Here is an 18,749-nt window from a genome sequence, read left to right as displayed (position 1 = left end):
TATTAGCATAAACTTTCCGAGTGGAGGAAGCTCTAGCACTTAGGATGGTCTCAATAACTGCAGGCGAAAGCCCCGTGTCCCTCAGTTGGTGCCCTTCAGGGGCCAAACATGAAGGTTTCACAGGTCGGGCCTGGAATGGGATATCGTGCCCTCTGCCTGAGACAGAAGGTCCCTCCTCGCCGGAATCGCCCAAGGCGAGCCGTTGAGGAGAGACACTATCTCCGAGAACCAAACCCTGTTCGACCAACGCAGCGCTATTGATAAGAAGCAAGACCCTTGTTGGCGAACCCCGGCTAGAACTCCCAGGAGCAGAGCGACTGGAAGGAGGGCATACAGACGCATTTTGGGCCATGTATGAACCATCACATCCAGACCCAGCGGGGCTGGGTGACAGAGAGAAGCAGGGACATTGCGCTGTCTGAGAAGAGGCGAAGAGGTCCACTCCCTGTGGTCAGCTCTGTAAAATCTGATCCAGATCTGCTTGACTACTTCTGGGTGGAGTTTCCACCCCCCCATCTGTAACTCTGTCTGGACAGTAAATCTGCTTCCACATTCAATCGCCCTTGAATGTACACTGCTCGAGTGACAGGAACTTGTTCTGAGCCCAGAGAAAAATCTGTCTCGCTATTCTGATAGCATGAGCACAGACCCCCCTGGTGATTATATATGAGATATTTAGCTGTACTGTCCACCCGCACTAGGACATGACAGCCCCTCAATTGGGGGAGAAAGTATTTCAGGGCCAGAAATACAGCCGTCAACTCGAGGCAGTTGATGTGCCAACTGAGTTGATGACCCTCCCATTCCCGTTGGGCTGGACGACCACTTAAGGCCGCACCCCAGCCCGTCAGGGAAGCGTCCGTCGTTAGCAACTTGCGACGACAAGGTACGCCTAGAGTGGGACCCAAGGCAAAAACCGGGGTCTGAACCACATAGTTAGTGTACGAAGCCACATGGCGCGCCACTTTATTTGCCTGAGGATTGGCCCTAAGTCCTCTGGCTTTGAGCCACAACTGAAACGGTCTTATGTGCAACAACCCCAAAGGGAAACCCGTGGATGCTGATGCCATTAGACCTAACACTCTGGTGCTGATGATCAGTAAGATCTTGGTCTAGCCTGACTTTGCTCAGGGAATACTGAATGGTCTTGATTCAAGCCACCTTGGTGACCAAAAACCGAACAAACCCTAGATAAGTCGTTCTCTGGGCAGGAGAAAGAACACTTTTCTTGGTGTTGAGTCTCAACCCTAGAGAAACTAGATGAGCTAACACACTGTGTTGAAGCACCATCCCATGTGATTGTGCTAATTTTAGCAATCGCCTCTGTAATTCAAAATTTGAATGCCCCGGAATCCCAATGGAGCCGGTAATACATCCATACATTTCGTATACGTGCGGTTACAAGGCTAGCCGAATGGAAGACCCGAAATTGGTAAGCTTTTGCCCCCAAGAGCGAAACTCAGGAACTTCCTGTGTTGTGGCAGTCTTTATATGCGAATACATGCGTCCTTCGGATCAATCGTGCCGAATCCAATCACAATGTTGAATATGCGACACGACCGCCTTCACTGTAACATCTTAACCTTGAGTACTTTAACTGCTTCACGGTTTAAGACTCGAAGACCTAAGATTGGACACCCCCCCACCCTACTGGGGACCAGGAAGCAACTGCTGTCACTTGTGACAGTACGAACGCCAACTCCGCCTTCACGGAAGTGGAGACCACGCCGTTCAAACACGGAGGACGACAAATAAATTAGTTTACTAATTTTTACTGTGCTTAACACCCATGCAGAAACGCCTGGCAGAAGTTCACACGCTGCCTGAGACTCTGAGAGTGACAATTTTAACACTTCCTGTTGAGGGGATGTTAGACGTTCTATGTCCTGGATGATAGCAGGATTTAAACACTGAACGTCTAACATTTCACTGGAAACCACTGCCCCCCCGAATCACCAGAGGCGGCGGGGATGGAGTGGTTTTGAGGATAACGGGGTGGGGCAAGCAAATGTTTGACATGCCCTGTCCCGTGGGGGCAGACTGGGCACCAGACCACCGGACTTCTTATATTGATGACAGTCCCGAGGTCTGCCCTGAGAGGTTGTTGAGGATGACGAGCCGGTCTCCAGTCTTTACGAGGGAGAGCACGACTCGCCACACTCTGCTTATTACCCCCCTAAATCTTGAAGGACCGAAGAGAAGTTATGTGGCTGACAGCCCCTCCCCTTGAGTGCATTGAGGAAGAAACTGAGTGAACACTTCCTCATGTTTCTTACACTCCTTTAAATCTGGCCACTACAGAGTTAACTGAGTCACCAAATTAACCACTCAAATCCTTCAGAAGGTCAGCCTGATATGCCTGCAAGACAGCCATTGTGTGCAGCGCAGCACCAGCCTGTCCCCTTATATTTATAATTCTTATATAAATCATATACAATATTACATATATATATATACAATATTACATATATATATATATATATATATATATATATATATATATATATATATATATATATATATATATATATTCCATATAAAATAATATACAATATATAATTCATACATATATAAGCTTTGCCCACGACAGCCGACGTTTATTTTCTACATGGCTTCGTGGGGAGGTATGCATAGTTACCAAGTCCGCGTATAACACGCGACTTTGGGCTTCTTTTTTTGGCAAGTCGCGTTCAAAAATCACGAGTCGCGGGTTGCGGTTTTTTGGGCTTATTTTAAAAAATGTGGTTGCTTGTTAGGAAAATATAAGCAACTTCGTTTCTTTACATTTATGGTCACTGTTTTGTCCAAAACATTGCCTGACACTGTCTTCTCACAGCTAATAGCCATTCAGTGCAACGATACAAGTGCTGTAGTAATCCGTCCTCATACATCCCGCCTCCTTCTCCCCCTCATTGAAGAGAAATCGCGTTCAACGTGCAGGCATGTGACGTTATAAATGCACGTAATGATAGTTAGTAGACTTAAATAGACGTATACATTTTTACAAACCATGCTACCAGCAGAGATGTACAGAGATGGAGAGGAAACAGGGAGGAGAGGCACCTAATTTAATAAAAACATATATTTTTGTAATGTATTTAAAATTACAGGCTATTATTAAAAAAACAAGTATACTAATAATAACAGTAGGTAGCCTATGGTTCGAATTTATTTTATTATAAATATGTGGCTATATTGCAGTGCTCCCTTAGTGCTTGTCTGTGTCTCAGTGTGCATACTATCAATCGTATAGTAATAAATAGTATGTGACATTAGTAATTTTCAATATTATTTAGGGCAGATAGTATATGCACATTGAGATGTAGGGCTTATCTTTTACAAGGTTTTGCAGTGTGCGTTCACTACTTACTGCCCATAATATGTGTGCATTAACTCCGACTATGGGTTACCATAATTGGCCTTCTTGACACTTTTTCTCTTTTTCCATCTCCAAACCTCTTCTGTTCACAGCTGATCGGAGGATATTGAGTGTCCTTATTGCAATTTGATAATTTTTGTAAAATAACATCTGTTTTTGCTTTTCAAACTCCGAAAGGTTTCAGTGTAATATGTTGCAGGCCCATTTATTGATAAAAAAAAAAAAATATTATAAATAATATTGATGATAATAAATAATTTAATAATATTGGGCTTGTTTTGGGCTTGTTTTTGAAGCTGCGGTTGCTTATTTGTCTCGCGAGAGTTGGCAACACTGGAGGTATGTCTCTTTAATGAAAATGCAGACCCAGGCGAGAGATAGCTCGTGAGCGTCTCCCACCTGGGTATTCTCACATATCAACGCGATTTCGCACCCATGATAGTCGAAAATGTCGACGTCAAGGGTACAAAAACACGTGAAGTAAATGTTTTTTCTAGACAGAAACCTCAAGCTCACTGCGTTCGGGGATCTCTCATTCACGGTACCAGACAAACTGCCCTGGCCACCGCGCGAACAACCACCTCGATAAATTCCTCGTATGGATTCACTATCATGTGAGGAACGATCGCAGGCGGCTGCTCGAGGTCCGCGGACCCAGAGATTCATCATCATTCCCCGCGCGAGCCGAAGAAACGCTGGAGCGTGCTTCGGGATCACGCGGGGAAACATGCATTTGTTGAGCGAGCAAGCGAAAGGGACGGACCCGTCTCTTGCTCGTCAACAAACCCATTCGAGAGCTCCGAAAACTGGTGCGGACTGAAAGTAGCCCAGACGAGCATAAAGCATTCTAACTGCAAAGGCTTGTAATGCTCACACTCGTCTGACTCAATGCAGCGACCGCATGCTTTTCCCCAAACACACACAGCAATAAACGTGTGCATCCAGTTCTGTTATTTGAAAGAGAACATGGATATACAGCGTTTTACTCTGCTGACTCATTTCCAACTGATCAGATTTAACTAACTCTTTCCACTAATGTTTCTTTGTAACAGAGATGAGAAAGAGAGAGAAATCTGCACACTGCCATGTTGAAAACTAACTCCTAACAAAGATCTCGAGTTGAGTCTTGAAAGAGAGAGAGAATTTTTTTTTTTTTTTTTCAGAGACTTTGTAACACACCATAACACAGAGTTGGTCTGAAAACAAAAAGACCTGGTTTGCTCCAGCTGAAGCTCATCTATTTATAGCCTCGTGCAGCAGGTGCGCCTATGACGTCACCAGCCGAGGCTATAAATACCTCCCGGGTCAATTTCATTGACGTGTTTTCACACTATTTTCACAGCTGGTTATGTCAAAGACATCCCCATTTGCATAAGCTTATGCAGCATTGAGTGTAGCTTTTGAAAGGGAACAAACATCAAGGTAGAGATCATACATAATATCAGATGTCAAAATAAGATAAGCAAAAATTACAAAAGTTTCTTTGCATTTATTTTACATGTATTGTCAGTATTGCGCTCACAGATCACGTAGGTAGAGGACTTTACTGTGTGTGTGGATGACAATGTCTGTCAGCCACCACCGAAGACCATTTTTGACCCAGGAAAAACCCTATAGGATGATCATTTTTATTTGGTAACACTTTAGAATAATGGTCATTAGTTAATATTGGTTAACTAAATTAGTTAACATTAACTAATAATGAACTGCACTTATAAAGCGTTTATTAATTTTGTTAATGTTAATTTCAGCATTTACTAATGCATTATTAAAATCTTGTTAACATTAGTTAATGCAGTGTGAACTAACATGAACAAACCATGAACAGCTGTATTTATATTAACTAATGCTAACAAAGATGAACAAATACAGTAACAAATGTACTGCTCATGGTTAGTTCATGTTAGTTAATACATTAACTAATGTTAACTAATGACCATTATTCTAAAGTGTTACCTTTTATTTTACCCTAATTACATTGACTTAATTTGATTTAAAAAGCACCTTCTTAGTTTTTTTTCGTTGCACTAAACATTATTTGATTTAACATTTTGGAACAATTATATACTTTGGTTTTATTTAATTTCACTGGTAAAGACTTTTTTTCTGTACACTGAATTTAAAAACAAATGCTGATTTAAGTAACATCTTTGTTTGGATTGCAGAATATGCGGTTGTTGCCTTTAATTTCACCTTTCAGTCTTTTAATTTCCAATTAAATTTCTTGTTAATTTCAAATTGCGGACTTGTTTTCATTAGCCAAAAGCCAATTTAGCCTGTTAAATACCAAATAAACATCTTGTTCATGTATACTTTCATTCTTTTATTGTGTTAAAAAAAAAAAAAAAAAAAATCGGAAATCGGTATCGGAATCGGCCAGTTTTCTTGAAAAAAATCGGTATCGGAATCGGCCATGTAAAATCATGATCGGTGCATCACTACTTCAAACAAATGTGCGGATTGGATAAAAATATCTGGATTGTGTTATCTAAGATTACTGCGTGTTCTTGTGTTCCCTGAAGAGGGCAGATGCATCGATACTCGAAACCACGATCAGTAATGCAGCGATTGGCTGGCGTCAAGACAATGTAATGACATCTGGCAAAAAATTTGACTAATTCTGTAATTTTTTTTTGTGATATTCTGTCTTGTTAATAAAAAATATATATAAAAAAAACACAATGAATTTCTGGACCTTTATAAGGAAACAGCATAGCGACCAAAACAACATAAAAGTTATAATAGATATATGAAATGTCCATGATTCCCAATGATTTATTCACGATTTTATAGCATTTGTACACACTGCCATGCCAAATCGTCAACAATCAAATCCTGCTAACTGAGTTAGCGAGGTACTAGGGATGCACTGGTTGACCGGCCAAAAACCGGTTTTCTTTGTTTTTTTCTGCCGATTTATCCGGAAGTGCGCCCGCGTGCACATACGCCTATATTGCAATCATTCGCGAACATGTCACTTGTGTGTTACAAACGGAAACTGGAGAACTGAGGGAAGAGACGAGATACGCTGAAGGGAATGAAGAGCCGCTTTCCTGCGCGAGCTGAAGTTGCGCGAGCCTACCTCTCCGCGCCCTGCACAAGCACAGATAGTGAGCGTTTGTTCAGCTCAGCTTCTCACGTGTTGGATCGGATGAGAACGAAACAGACTAACTTGTGACAAAGCCAAAATACTTCTTTTTGTAGCCTTTAGAAGAACATGCATGCACTTTTGAAATGAAATACTATCAGTTCTGTAGCCTATAGGATGATCATTTTTATTTGGTAACACTTTAGAATAATAGTCATTAGTTAACTACATTAGTTAACATTAACTAATAATGAACTGCACTTATAAAGCGTTTTTTAATCTTTGTTAATGTTTCAACATCAAAATTTCAACATTTACTAATGCATTATTAAAATCTTGTTAACATTAGTTAATGCACTGTGATGTTTATATTAACTAACGTTAACAAAGATGAACAAATACAATAACAAATGTACTGCTCATGGTTAGTTCATGTTAGTTAATACATAAACTAATGTTAACTAATGACCATTATTCTAAAGTGTTACCTTTTATTTTACCTTAAATTTGATTTAAAAAGCACCTGCTGTAGCATCTTAGGTTTTTTTGCTGCACTAAACATTATTTGATTTAACATTTTGGAACAATTATATACTTTGGTTTTATTTAATTTCACTGGTAAAGACTTTTTTTCTTTACACTGAATTTAAAAACAAATGCTGATTTAAGTAACATCTTTGTTTGGATTGCAGAATATGCAGTTGTTGCCTTTAATTCCACCTTTCAACCTTTTAAATTCCAATTAAATTTCCGGTTAATTTCAGATTGAGGACTTGTTTTCATTAGCCAAAAGCCAATTTAGCCTGTTGAATACCAAATAAACATCTTGTTCATGTATACTTTCATTCTTTTATTGTGTAAAAAAATAATAATAATAATTCGGAAATCGGTATCGGCCAGTTTTCTTGAAAAAAATCGGTATCGGAATCGGCCATGTAAAATCATGATCGGTGCATCACTACGAGGTACGAAGAACGGACCCCAGCTCTGATTGCCCATTGTGCTCACATGCTCATCAAATATGTCTGTGATTGGCTACAATGACCAGTGCTTCAAAAACATGTTATAAATATACATCAATGACGCTTTTCATAGAGCGCTTATACAGATACACACGGGAGCGTTTGAATGGAGGCGCCTATCAGCCTACCGGTCCGCTGGTCGATGCCTACTTGTGCTTTCAAACGCTCCCGTTCCCGCTTTCAAAACCATTTCAAAACACTTCCGTGTGCTTTCAAACTCTGTTGATCAATGTAGCCAAACACATCCGAAGTTTACATCGCTCAAAGCGTCACATTTTTAACATTTCAATACCGACTTAGTATCGCGGTCGGTACTTTTGACAACAGTAATATACATATGTATATAAATACAAATAAATACATAAAACCATTATTTATGTATCAGTTATTTTGTAATAGTTGATGACCCTGAATGACCCCAAAGGAGGTTTCATTAGATTTAGTTAACTTTTGAGGACAATTTTGTTCTCAAAGTATAGCCAAGAAAACTTCCACGCATACTCGCCCTTAACCGGTGTTCCATGTAAACCTAGACGCATTAGTTGCATCGAACCCAGACTTGTCGCCAACCAAGCCGCAGATAACAAGTTCTGCTCTTGCTCGGCCAATCGAAACAGCTAAATCCAAGAGAGAATGCTCTATCTACACACGCACACACAAACCCCAGGACAGAACTGGTCGCCACATAGCTCCTGGAGAATTAATCTTGAGGATTGTGCTGTCCGGCTTCCTCCAATTAACCAGTAAGCTGTCAGCCATCAACACACACACACACACACATACACTCCCAGCAGACATTTCTGAGGAAATAATTTAAGTTCTGATGGAGGCTCGAGGCGATTCGGGCCAGTCCCACTGCTCTACTCCCCGCAGAGACAACCACAAATCCCCAGAGAGAGAGAGAGAGAGAGAGAGACAGGAGTACAGTGAGCCCGCCGAGGAGGTAAAATTTAACTTTACACTGAAGTTGAGATGATGTAATTTACTACATGCAGGCAGGGTGGCGTGTCTTGATAGATTCCTGTGGACTCTCTCTTTCTCAGCGATCTATCATCATGTTAATCAGACCGCTTTCCTTTTTTATATATATTTTTAAACCTATTTCTGTAGCTGCTAGACGCCCCGCAAGCAATTTCAAGCAGCAGTTCATAGAGAAATATTCATTTTGAATCATTTTCTCACCATCTGAGACAGTAAAATGACCAGGTGTTAGCATGGGTCTTCCTCTGAGCAGGTGTTGAGCTAAATCGCAAATGGCCATCTGTATATGTTTCACTGAACGCCATTTTAGACTCTAAATGGAGAATTAAAATGTTTAGAGGACTTTCAAATACAGCGTGCACTGCCTCTGCAGCTCTTCAGGACTGCAAACACGAACAGGCTCTTTTAGAGTGCTGCCTCATATTCCTTCAATTCAGTGATAAGATACAAGATATCTGTGAATACAGTCAGAAATTATGCAACTGTAGTCCTCTACCCTTTTAAACATCACAATATTCACTCTATGACAATTAATATAGACAATATATAGCATAGCTTCAAATGTATATTGCTTTTAAAATTGTGACTATTTCATTAGAATATCAAGGACACATCATTTGCTAAATCTAAAAAATTATTTTATGTCGTAAATTCACTAATTCACAAACCAAAGGTACTCTTCACGAAGAGAAAAAAAGACACTCTGTGAGACTTCAACAATGCGATCTGCAGTGCTGGTGAGTTAAAATCTAGCTTGCGAATAAAAGACAGATAGTAACTCAGGAAGGCCTAAATGATGAGAAAAAAAATATATATATAATAATAATAAACTCGCTCTGCACTACTGAATTTGTGATTGTAGATTTGGAAAAAAATATTGATCAAATTATACATGAGAATTGAATAGCTGTTAATAGCTGCACATTAGGTATACAGTGTGTGTGTGTGTGTGTGTGTGTGTGTGTGTGTGTGTGTGTGTGTGTGTGTGTGTGTGTGTGTGTGTGTGTGTGTGTGTGTGTGTGTGTGTGTGTGTGTGTGAGTGTGTGTCATAAACAGCAATTTTGAAAGCCTCACAGCCTCTCAGTAATGACTTAAATTTTTCATTAATATGAAAAAAAACAACACCTTTGAGAATTTTTATTGAGAATAAAGAGATGCATAATGTAAAATATATGAAACGGACTAATATCAAAACGGATCAATAAATAGATACATGAATAAATATTTTTATTAAAAAAGTGTAACTAATATTTAAAAAAAATGGTCTTTAATATTTTTTTATCTATCTATCTATCTATCTATCTATCTATCTATCTATCTATCTATCTATCTATCTATCTATCTATCTATCTATCTATCTATCTATCTATCTATCTATCTATCTATCTATCTATCTATCTATCTATCTATCTATCTATCTATCTATCTATCTATCTATCTATCTATCTATCTATATATATATATATATATATATATATATATATATATATATATATATATATATATATATAAAACAAAGGGGAACAAATAAATAAAACTAAATTAATAAATATTGAAAATAAAATATACAAGTATTTGAACCATTCAGATGGATGTCATAGTCTCCTTAAAATATTTCAGAAAAAGGGCTCCAGACTTTCAAAAAGAGTTTTGTCTTTTGTCTCTTTGCAAACCGAATCTTTTCCATTTTGAGAGCTTGCTGAACATCAAAAACTCATTAACGATAGGGATTTTTTTTTTAAAGTTGTATTTTGCATTTAAAACCCACTTGGGTTCCAATCAAAACATCCCAGTTTAAATGGACATGACATTTTTTGTCAGGTTGGCTCAGATGATCTCATTAGTCGGTTTGGACTACAACTTATTGCTGGTGCAGACCCGTGCTCTCAAACCGCTTCTAAAACGATGTTATGACCTGACCGCTTCAGTTAAATGCTAATGATAATGACAATAACAGTAATATGATGATGATAATGACTCACTGGTGCAGGGCATGTCTGGCTGCTCTCCGTCTGCTCTGTAGTAGCCGTTCCTGCAGACGCAGATGGTGGCCGCTTCAGATGTAGACCTACTGTTAGACGGACACTGAAGACACAAACCCGTCCCTTGACTGGACTTGAACGTTCCTGGAGGACAAGCTAAAGAGAGAGAGAGAGAAAGATCTTGTTAGTGAGATATTCTGACAATCTCCACTAGACTTGTGAATAAGACCACCTCATTGCTTCAATCAAGCACCATTTTCATCTGGAATATTAGGAAATATTTATCGTAGAACTTGTCGATGAACTTGGCAATCTTGCAACAGAAAGCTGGAAAAACGCAAGTACTTGATAAGGATGAACGTATATCTCATAACCTTGTGTTTAATGGATCTGGACAAGAACAGAATGTCTTTTTTTGCAACATGGTGACCACCAGGAATGACATTACAAGCTATAAGAGTGAGAAACACAGGACCTGCAATGTGCCCCTTGGGATACAATTTGACCATGCTATTCTTATGCAATGCATTACTAACACAGTGTCTGAAGGAGTCAGCGTCAGTTTCTTTGAGTTCATGAGAGCAAAGAGTGTTTTTGTTCCAGTTTGAAAGCAAGGAGAGACGTTTCCTGTTTGCGAGGCCTGTTTCAAGTGAATCGAGTGAAACAGAGCAAATGTGCTCCCAAGACGTGTCAGCCAACCTGATGTCAGCAAAAGCAAAGAAGAAAAAAGGCAGAGTGTTTTCTGATTGGATTAAACACACACACACACACACACACACACACACACACACACACACACACACACACACACACACACACACACACACACACACACACACACACACACACACACACACACACACACACACACACACACACAAGCTGCTCCCCTGACTCTTTTTTTGTGTGTGTTCACACAGTGTTTTTGAGTTTGTGTTTTTCTAAGTAAACAACATGTGGACTTCTTTGACCATGACACTTGCATCTTTTGAAGCTTATTGTGCATGACACAAGTTTAACTTTAAAAAAGCATCCCAGACTACAGTCCATTTCACTGCCCTGCATATACTATTTGTGCGCTTAGATTTTGAGCTGAGTGGATTTTAAATGCAAAATACAACTTAAAAAAAAAACTAAAAAACAACAACCAATAAATAAATAGCTCTCTGGCTACATACACTATATTGCCAAAAGTATTGGGACACCCCTCCAAATCATTAAATTCAGGTGTTCCAATCACTTCCATGGCCACAGGTGTTTAAAATCAAACACCTAGGCACGCAGACTAGAATGGGTCACTCTCAGGAGCTCAGTGAATTCAAGCGTGGCACCATGATAGGTTGCCACCTGTGCAATAAGTGCATTCGTGAAATTTCCTCGCTACTAAATATTCCACGGTCAACTGTTAGTGGTGTTATAACAAAGTGGAAGCAATTGGGAACAACAGCAACTCAGCCACGAAACTCAGCCACGAGTGGTAGGCCACGTAAAATCACAGAGCGGGGTCAGCGCATGCTGAGCCGCACAGTGCGCAGAAGTCGCCAACTGTCTGCAGAGTCAATAGCTACAGACCTCCAAACTTCGTGTGGCCTTTAGATTAGCTCAAGAAAAGTGCGTATTGAGCTTCATGGAATGGGTTTCCAAGGCCGAGCTGCATCCAAGCCCTACATCACCAAGAGTGATGCAAAGCGTGTGATGCAGTGGTGTAAAGCACGCCGCCTCTGGACTCTAGAGCAGTGGAGACGTGTTTTCTGGAGTGACGAATCACGCTTCTCTGTCTGGCAATCCGATGGATGAGTCTGGGTTTGGCGGTTGCCAGGAGAACGGTACTTGCCTGACTGCATTGTGTCAAGTGTAAAGTTTGTTGGAGGGGGATTTATGGTGTGTGGTTGTTTTTCAGGGATTGGGGCATGGCCCCTTAGTTCCAGTGAAAGGAACTCTTAATGCCTGAAGAATGGTCAAAGATTCCCATAAACACACTCCTAAACCTTGTGGAAAGCCTTCCCAGAAGAGTTGAAGCTGTTATAGACGCAAAGGGTGGGCCAACTACATATTTAACCCCAGAGATTGAGAATGAGATGTCATTAAAGTTCATGTGCATGTAAAGGCAGGCATCCCAAAACTTTTGGCAATACCGTGTATATACATGCAAATAAACTTGCATTTAAGAAAATTGTATTGTGATGTGTCACTACACCCATTTCTTTGATACCTGTCAGTCAGGGCCATTTTGTGCTGCTTGGCATACCAAAAACATCACTAGGCACATTTAACACATTTAGTCATTCTTTTTAAGCTTTATAAGCACTTCAGCATCCAAATATTATGGACATGCTGGCCTTTACTCCCAGGGTTTCTGAGGCACGGCAGAGAGTGGTGAATAAATTCTGCTTGCCTTTCCAGGCTGGGTTTATCTCTCTGAATAAAGAGCTGAATAAAGTGATTCCTGTACTCGTTTATCATTAATTCTGCAGCTATTTGAGAGGGACACTTTCTGCTGGTTCAGCTGTATGACCACAAAGATCAGGACTTGGGCCTGCGTGTCTTAAATGTGATCTGATCACAGTGTACTTCTGGTGACACTGACGAAGAGGCGCATTTCATATTGATCCTAAATTAGCCATATTCCACACAATGTTTTTTTTTTTCTTTTGCTCTGATGCCCATTTATAAGGTTACTCAAGGTTTAATGCACCAAAACAGTCGTTCAGAATTAAACAGGACGTTTTTGCTACTGACCTTTAAAGGGTTAGTTCACCCAAAAATGAAAATTCTGACATTAATTACTTACCCTCATGTCGTTCGACACCCGTAAGACCTCCGTTCGTCTTCGGAACACAAATGAAGATATTTTAGTTGAAATCTGATGGCTCTGAAAGGCCTCCATTGGCACAATGCACGGTTCACTCTCAAGACCCTTAAAAGGTACTAAAGACGTCGTTACAAACTCCATCTCACTACAGTGGTTCTAAAATAACTTTATGAATCGGCGAGAATAGTTTTTGTGCGCAAAAAAAACGTAAATAACGACTTATATAGTGATGACGATTTCAAAACACGTCATCATGAAGCTTCGAAGCGTTATGAATCAGTGAGTCCAATCATGATTCGGATCGCGTGTCAAACCGCCAAACTGCTGAAATTTGGCGATTCAAACTGCTGATTCGACTCGCTGATTCATAACGCTTCGAAGCTTCATGATGCCTTGTTTTGAAACTAAAATATCTTCATTTGTGTTCTGAAGATGAACGGAGGTCTTACGGGTGTCGAACGACATGAGGGTAAGTAATTAATGACAGAATTTTCATTTTTGGGTGAACTAACCCTTTAAGACTTTTCGAACCTTCTAGAGTCATTCAACATTTCTCCATAATACAACCACTTTTGGTGGTTAAGACGTCCACTTTTTGCTTTGGGGAACAACGTTCACGCACTCTCCACCAAGCAATATTTCATGTCAGCACTAGATCAATGTAATCTGCCTTTAATACCTTGATTAACTGGCATTACGGCAGTGACAGGCGGGACGTTTCAGGTCGCAATGGACCTGGATCGACCTGTTCGCATTTAGAACTGTTATTTGCATGCCATGAATATGCATCAAACTCATGAATATGAATTATAGGGCAAACATGAGCTATATGGAGAATTTAAGATGGGGGTGTGATTACTACACTTATCAATTTACATACAAAGATGGATGAAGGAATGGCAGGAATGAATAAATGCTGTGAGATGGAAGACGTGTAGTGCGAGAAAGGGAGGGAGTGTGCCTCTCCTTTAATGAGAGAGGACAGGATAATTCATCCCTCCTTCCATCCATATGAAGGAGTGTGACCTGCGCCGCGTGTGAAATCAAACCTCTGTTCCTGAATATCTGCAGCCTTTGAAGAAATTAATTAGATGCTATACAGCTCATTAAAAGTTTAGAGGGTCGGGTCCGCTTTATTACTCTGTTCTTTTATCTATCCATCTATTCACCCGCAGACTTATTCATTTAGTCATTTAATAAATAAGGGGAGGAGAGGAGATTAGACATATATGGAAAGATAAAGAATAGCAGATTAGAAGTAAATGAAGAAAAGTAAATGAGGGGAAAGGGAAATAAAAATTAAGAAAGATAATGACAAAAAAGACAAGAAGAGGAAAAGGAAAAGGAAAGACAAAATAGAAATGGAGAGAAAAAGAAAAGAAGAGAAAAGAAAAGAAAAGAAAAAGGGAAAAAGGAACAAGGAAAGGAAAGGAAAAGGAACAGACAAAAAAGAGAAAAAGGGAAAGGAAAGGAAAAGACAAAAATAAGAGAAAAAAAGAAAAGGAAAGGCAAAGGAACAAACAAAAAATAAGAGAAAAAAGGAAATGAAAGGAAAGGAAAGGAATGGAAAAAAGGAAAGGAAAGGAAAGGAAAGGAAAGGAAAGGAAAGGAAAGGAAAGGAAAGGAAAGGAAAGGAAAGGAAAGGAAAGGAAAGGAAAGGAAAGGAAAGGAAAGGAAAGGAAAGGAAAGGAAAGGAAAAAGGAAAATGAACAGACAAAAAAGAGAAAAAGGGAAAGGAAAGGAACGGGAAAAAAGGAAAGGAAAATGAACAGAGAAAAAAGAGAAAAAGGGAAAGGAAAGGAAAAGGAATAAACAAAAAAGAAGAGAAAAAAGGAAAGGAAAGGAAAGGAAAAAGGGAAATGAACAGAGAAAAAAGAAGAGAAAAGGGTAAGGAAAGATGAACAGGCTAAAAAGGAAAGGAACGGGAAAAAGGAAAGAAAAAAAGAAAAAACAATGAACAGACAAAAAAGAGAAAAAGGGAAAGGAAAGAAACAAAAAAAAAGGAAAGGAAAGGGAAAATGAACAGACAAAAAAAGAAGAGAAAAAAGGAAATGAAAGGAAAGAAATGGAAAAAGAAAAAGGAACAGACAAAAAAAAGAGAAAAAAGGAAATGGAGGGGATAAGAGGAATCCATACTGTATATTGCAGGAATCAGAGGAACATTTGGTGCGGAGCCCCTCACACACACACACACACACACACACAGCAGAATGTGTGAAGGTGTGGGTGTTTGACAGACAGCTTCTGACCCAGCCCATATGACACACACACAATCACACTCGAATGCCTCTCTCATCCCGCACAACGCCACATTATCACAGTTACGAAACAAGGCCTGCTTGTCACCACGACAACAAGCACTGCAGCCATGACCTCTGACACCTGCGGCCCACTCGTACACGCCACAACAACAGACGGGGAAACTCCCGCACGTGGATCCTCAGGTTAGAAGCCGCAGAATGATCCGTCCTGATCTGCTTTGTTTGTCTCTCAGAAAGTGGATGATATAAGGTATCCAAGGTTATGATTTACTTATAAAGCTGTTCCTGAGCAGTACAACCCAGAGGACAGCTTTCTGAACCTGGGAGAGTAACACGCCGGCTATATACAAAGACTACTTACCACTGTGAAACCTTCTGCTTGCAAAGTTGATTCCCATCGATCGGCTTGATCATCCATATTTTAAGAATCCGACTTAGGCTCGAACCGATACAGTAAAATGGACGACTTTATTAACTGTGTTTACAATTGTTTAAAGCCTTGGATGCTGGCTAAGGGGCGTGGCATTTGCGACACACGCTTGAGGTTTTTGGCCAATCACAGCACAGTGGGTCGGATGGCCAATCAAATCAGTTTGAGCTTTTCAGGAGGGGCATTGTAGATATTAGCTAGTTTCAGACAGACTGGGGATAGAGAAGCTGCAATAATGGACAATATGTGAAAAAAGTGTTGTTGTTTTTTTACATTAAAGCATATTTACTAGGGCTGTCAAATTGATTAATCGCATTTATCATAAAAGTGTGTGTGTGTGTGTGTGTGTGTGTGTGTACATATACGTAAGTATATATATATATGTGTGTGTGTGTGTGTGTGTGTGTGTGTGTGTGTGTGTGTGTGTGTGTGTGTGTGTGTGTGTGTGTGTGTGTGTGTGTGTGTGTGTGTGTGTGTGTAGATATATATATATATATATATATACAAACTCATACATTAGATATACAGATAGACGGATAGATAGATAGATAGATAGATAGATAGATAGATAGATAGATAGATAGATAGATAGATAGATAGATAGATAGATAGATAGATAGATAGATAGATAGATAGATAGATAGATAGATAGATAGATAGATAGATAGATAGATAGATAGATAGATAGATAGATAGATAGATAGATAGATAGATAGATAGATAGACTATATACATATCATAGATATCATATATAGTATTTATTTATAAATATATATATATATATATATATATATATATATATATATATATATATATATATATATATATATATATATATATATATATATATATATATATATATATATATATATACATATCATATATAAACACATTTGTGTTATGTTAGATGCGATGGTTAATCGTGATAATCAATTTGACAGCATTAATATTTATTCTATTACACCCAATAAACAAAATAATGTTTGTAATGTAACTTTTAATTTAATAATATATATATATATATATATTAAAAAAAATATATATTTATTATTGAAATACACCACTGCTCCAAAATTTTAGGGTGGCAAGGTTTTTTATGTTTATATAAGAAGTCTCTTATTCTCACCAATGTTTGCATGTATTTGATCAAAAATACTGTAAAAACTGTAATATTGAGACATATTAATACAATTTAAAATAAAGGTTTTCTATTATAATATATTTTCAAATGTAATTTATTCCTGTGATGGTAAAGCAGAATTGTCAGCGGCTATTACTCTTTAGTCTGCAGTGCCACATGATCCTTCAATCTAATTCCAATGCTGCTTAATGTTTCAGTATAAAAATGTGATGTGTAATCACTACTATCACTTCTAATGTGATGTATAGTATGCTTTTTGAAAACTGCATAGTAGGGATTGGGGAAGTACACACATTTGGACAATAATTGGACATTACTTTATGTTGTAATCCTTTAACAGAACATGTGACGTGAGGTTTTAAATTTAGATGTAGCCTACCAGGCCTCATTTTACAAGAGCATTCATTTTTGTCTAAGTAGTAGATTATTATATTTGCTGAACCGTCAAACTTGCAGACTCTGGAACACTGAAAGTGGACCAACATCTGCTGTAAAAATACCTGTAGCTGAAAGACACCCCCTGAGGGCGAGCACTCAAACACAACACAACACAACACAACACAACACAACAGCTGAGCGCTTGGCTTCAGGCTTCTGCTGTGGTTGTCTGAGAAGACCTCCATCTCTGTAGCTGTAGGCAAAGCCTGAGGAGACAGCCACGCGATCGAAGCCTGAAAATCGACCACGCAGTCAGCATTTACAGACACACTCCATCGTCGCGGTATCTCAGATATTTCATGGACCGTTAGCAGCGTACGTTGAGAAGAGGCCAAACTTGTTTTACATGACAGAAATATCTCAAACATCAAAATATACAAACAGATCGCAAATGCACACACGGATCTCAAAAGCACTTTCAATCTCTACTAACTGTCAAAATCTACCACAATTGTTTCACCAACCAACTGTTAGCATATATAATACACACTAACAGATACATAAGGTGAATTCAGGTTGATTGGGACACTATTTCCAAGTCATCTCAATGGCAAACAGGGTCCCAATCACCCTGAACTAGCCCTACACTATGGCTGGTTTCACAGACAGGGCTTAGATTAAGCCAAGCCTTAGAAAAAACAAAAAACCCTTACTGGTGTGTATCTTGAGACAAAACAATGGCACTGACATATTTTAAGATGAGTTGCTTTCAGTTAAAACAGCCCAAACATGCATTTTAGTCTGGGACTAGCTAAACCCCTAGAGGTCGAAGATCACGCCGGCGCGACCGCCTCAATATTTTTCTTATCAGTGCCAAAGAGACTCAAAATACTCCATCGATTTGGGTCATTCAGGCAAGTGTTATACATCATTATAATCTGTAAAGTGTCTACTTTTATTTGTGCATACTCACAGTAAAAACAAAATGTTGTGCTTTTTGCAAAATAAAGAAAAACTACATGATGCGTGAACCGCAGCCTCTCTATCAATGAAGTCCAATCTGATACTCATCAGAAAATGAACTGTAACTTAGTGAATACTTGTCACACAAACATGAGACATATGTCTTAAGAAACGATGAAATGTCAGGTTTTAAATTGTGTGAATCAAATCGAAAACAAATATTCTCTGTTTATGTAATCTGTTTGAAAAAAGAGAGATGTCAGTCGCTTGCGAGCGCCTTCATTATCCACTAATGCGGCCACGCCCACAGAG

The 18,749-nt window shown here is 39.1% G+C and overlaps 1 protein-coding gene across 1 annotated transcript in view; it reads right to left on the bottom strand.

The window, feature by feature from the left end:
* Nucleotides 1-18,749, bottom strand: part of ephb1 (EPH receptor B1) — a 419,430-nt gene that overhangs the window by 131,454 nt on the left and 269,227 nt on the right. The window contains exon 4 of the mRNA XM_079818972.1: nt 10,453-10,608. Coding sequence (XP_079675098.1) covers nt 10,453-10,608 — 156 coding nt within the window. The remainder of the gene's footprint in view (nt 1-10,452; nt 10,609-18,749) is intronic.

This window comes from Gobio gobio (genome assembly GCF_949357685.1).
Source record: "Gobio gobio genome assembly, chromosome: 6".
Classification (NCBI taxonomy): domain Eukaryota; kingdom Metazoa; phylum Chordata; class Actinopteri; order Cypriniformes; family Gobionidae; genus Gobio; species Gobio gobio.
This window is presented reverse-complemented; position numbering and strand designations above follow the sequence as displayed.